The sequence below is a fragment of the Priapulus caudatus genome, unplaced genomic scaffold, assembly GCF_000485595.1.
Source record: "Priapulus caudatus unplaced genomic scaffold, Priapulus_caudatus-5.0.1 Scaffold1980, whole genome shotgun sequence".
Classification (NCBI taxonomy): domain Eukaryota; kingdom Metazoa; phylum Priapulida; class Priapulimorpha; order Priapulimorphida; family Priapulidae; genus Priapulus; species Priapulus caudatus.
In genome coordinates, this window is record NW_014579041.1 from 6,070 (window position 1) to 10,131 (window position 4,062).

The following is a 4,062-nucleotide window of genomic DNA, read 5'->3' on the forward strand; positions in this document are numbered from 1 at the left end:
TGACATTAATGTCATTCACTAACTTCTGTTCAACGAAAAGGAGAATGAGAGCAGAGAATCGTGGCTGGGTCATTGTAGAACGAAGTTTAGACTTGACAATGCTCATTTTAGAGAATGTTCGTTCAGCAGATGCAGAAGTAACAGGAATTGTGGCCAGTCCTGTGAAGACGCGTGAGAGGCAAAGACAATTTTTTGTTTTGTTTTGTTTGCCAATCAACAGGGGGGGCCATGGCCCCCTTGTGCCCCCCCTTAGCTACGCCAGTGCGTGTATGTATGTGTTTGTCACAGTTTTGTGTGACTGTAAAAACGCGTATTTCATATTTTGAACGCGTATTCAAACGCCGTATACTCATATTTTGTGCTTTGGGGGTGAAAAAGTTGAGGCTGAAAACCAGCCATTTGCCTGGCTAACTTTTCACCGTGCCAACCAGGTCGTAGGCGATACCATTTGGGAGAAGGGGATTACTTATTCCCGAGAGAATATAACCTGATAGGATATAGATTAAAGTACCATAATATGAATAGATAAACATGTCACATATCAGATACAGATAGATAGAAATAGATAGAATATCAGATATTGAATGAAAAGATATTATTGCTATTTTATTGGTTTTTCATGATGGTTGATTCTATATGGTACATTATTACTGCTAGGTACTCAGTACTAGTAACAGTACTAGTAACAGTACTCAGTAACAGTACTAGTAACAGTACTCAGTAACAGTACTAGTAACAGTACCCAGTAACAGTACTCAGTACATGGTTCCCACAAGTGTGAATTATTTTTTCAAAAACTTTTCAAGAACATTTTTAAAATTTATTTTAATTGTTAGTTTTAGCATTTTAGAGTCATCATATATACCTTAGATTACTATATAAAGTAAATATAGTTGTTTTACACCCTAATTCAATGAGAGCAATCCTTTCTCTATAAATTTCATGCTAATAGTACTTGTTGAGCTGGTGAAATTAAAGATCTTCTTCAGCCTCAAATCCATGGAAGAAACAATTAAGGGCCATATTCCCCTTGTCCCAAATCTTTACAAATAATAACAAATAAATAATGTTAAATTTAATCCCCAAAATTAATTCACAGAACAGTATTTGCTAAAACTAGTTTGTTCTCCCTCTTTTTAGTCATGGGTGGCATGGGCAGACATGGGCAGGGATCTTAACTATATGCTGACTATTATAATGATTTTTTATTTATTACTCAGTGTGTATTTCCCTACACACAAATTACAAACATATTGACACAATTGTGTAGCAAAATATGAACGTAATGAGCAATAAATAAATATTAAAATGATGAACTTGTAGTCTAGACCTCTACAGTTAAGTTACACCACCTGCACATAAAAATTAGGGACAAAACAAACTACTTTGTTAGACAATGACATGTGAATTTTGGATTGAATTTAACATTTTTATCGAAGACTTGGAATAGCAGATAACCAGCAATAAAGATTTGCTTTTTATTTTAGGTCAAAAATGTAAAATTCCAGGAAATTAGACATAATATAAGGACTTGACCCTGGACTTCGAATTTCCAAGGACTTTCAAGGACAAAGGACAAAATTCAAGGACTTTCAAGGGCTGTGGGGAGGAACCCTGTTCAAATTAACTAAAATCAAAAAAGTTACGAGTGTAGAAGTATTTACATCGTTATCACGTAATCATACTTTATTCACGCAATACTATGTACATAGTGTTCCCACGTTGTGAATATTAAATAATAAATGGCCCCTAAATACTACGTACTCGGCACACGTTACTGACATGTTAGAAACGATACAATAATCTACAGGCTACGAGGTGAGGTCCCCATGGCAACAGAATTACGAGGTGGGGGGTGCACAAACCTTTGCACATATGACCTGTGATATCATGAGCAGACTTGAAGCTCCCCATTGCTCACGTGACGACAGACACACTTCACACAAAAATTAACAGAAGCATCCACATACAAACACACACAAGTCTACAATGGAGGATGCTATTGGACAGGTCCCCCCCCCCCGAGTTGCACAAACACAACCTACTGAAAACCCCAACGATAATACTGACCACTGGTCAAGAAGCAACGTACAGCCTACACGCGAAATACGACTGCGTTCGCTTCATTCTGGGAAGACCGTGGTGGTGGTAGCGGCAGGAGAAGGTAGCTCCACTGGCAGACCTGGCCTGCTGCCTAGGAAGCACTGCCTAGCATGCCTAGGATGCATTGCCTAGCATGCCTAGGAGGCATTGCCTAGCATGCCTAGGATGCATTGCCTAGCATGCCTAGGAGGCATTGCCTAGCATGCCTAGGAGCATTGCCTAGCATGCCTAGGAGGCATTGCCTAGCATGCCTAGGAGGCATTGCCTAGCACACCTAGGAGGCATTGCCTAGCACACCTAGGAGGCATTGCCTAGCACACCTAGGAGGCATTGCCTAGCACGCCTAGGAGTACTGCCTAGCACACCTAGGAGGCATTGCCTAGCATGCCTAGGATGCATTGCCTAGCACACCTAGGAGGCATTGCCTAGCATGCCAAAGATGCATTGCCTAGCACACCTAGGAAGCATTGCCTAGCACACCTAGGAGGCATTGCCTAGCACGCCTAGGAGGCATTGCCTAGCATGCCTAGGAGGCATTGTCTAGCACACATAGGAGGCATTGCCTAGCATGCCTAGGAGGCATTGGCTAGCACACCTAGGAGGCATTGCCTAGCATGCCTAGGATGCATTGCCTAGCACACCTAGGAGGCATTGCCTAGCACACCTAGGAGGCACTGCCTAGCACACCTACGAGGCATTGCCTAGCATGCCTAGGAGGCACTGCCTAGCATGCGTAACATCGACTCTCTGTCCTTCAGCGCCTTCCACACAAGATCTCGCTCCTTCTTCGTCGGTACCTTCTTCTTCTGCCGCGTCACGCTGATCCTCCTGTAGGCTTCCATCACCTGCAACGACGGAGAGAGAGAGCGTGCGGTTGGTGATCATGGAAGCCGCTTGTCAGCGCGCGCGTGCGTCGCGAGTGCTCACGCGCCCCGCAAAGTGTTTACGCATCCCGCACTCACGTACGCTGCACGCGTTTGCTAACGTACGTATCGTGGACATACGCTGGCGTAGTCCTATTTTGGGCCCCACCCTCATTTTTGCAAATTTGGGGGGCAAACTAGGATTGAGCGCATAAGCTTGTTTATTACATCCTTAATACATATGTTTACGTTTGCATTCACACTTGTTTGCGTATCCGCACCACGACTTTTACAACCGCGTTACATTCGCTTACGTCCACGCGGCGACGTTTGTTTACATATGCATTGTTATTTGTTTACATTTGCACCGTATTTATTTACATCTGCATCGTATTTGTTTACGTACCCCTTCAGATTTATTTACATCTGCATCGTATTTGTTTACGTACCCCTTCAGATTTATTTACATCTGCATCGTATTTGTTTACCTCCCCTGTCTTGGTCTGTTCACGTCCGCACGGTATTTTAACGAAGAAATCAGCAACCCACGCATTTGCGCACATCCGGTCAAAACCATCGCTAATCCACGCTAGCGAGGTTATTATAGGATCGACATTGATTCACTGACACGCCACGAGGTGATAACGCACGGTCTTTCATTTGGATTTTAACATTATATATATATATCATTATATTATATATATCTATATTCCCATTATATATATATATATCATCAATATATATCATAACTGACCGGATATATCATATTGCTGACGCGCGGCGAGGGGAGCGATGCCAGAGGGCGCCGGGGAGACAACAGACGGGCGTACGTACCTCCATGTCGGCTATCTGCATCTTCTTGCGCATCTCCTGCTTGCCCATCTCATCCTTGGCGAGCTTGTAGAGTCGCTTCTTCTGCGTGAGGTTGTGAGCGGTGAGTGCCTTCAGCTCCGACTGCCGCTTACGCAGCTCCTGCCCGCCGAAAAACAAGTGAACGTCAGACCCTGCCCGCACGCCCCCGCTGCGTAACGCCACCTGGTGGGAATTCTCGATTGACACGGTAGCGATTTTCGTCTTGAATATCTCGGATTTGAAT

At 43.8% G+C, this 4,062-nt stretch overlaps 1 protein-coding gene across 1 annotated transcript in view; it reads right to left on the bottom strand.

The window, feature by feature from the left end:
* Positions 1-1,657: 1,657 nt before the first annotated feature.
* LOC106818021 (transcriptional adapter 3-A-like) overlaps positions 1,658-4,062 on the bottom strand; it is a 15,911-nt gene continuing 13,506 nt past the window's right edge. Inside the window, exons 9-10 of the mRNA XM_014822735.1 lie at positions 2,469-2,948; positions 1,658-2,423 (exon numbers count right to left, since the gene is read on the bottom strand). Of these exons, the coding sequence (XP_014678221.1) occupies positions 2,814-2,948 (135 nt within the window). The 3' untranslated portion in view covers positions 1,658-2,423; positions 2,469-2,813. The remainder of the gene's footprint in view (positions 2,424-2,468; positions 2,949-4,062) is intronic.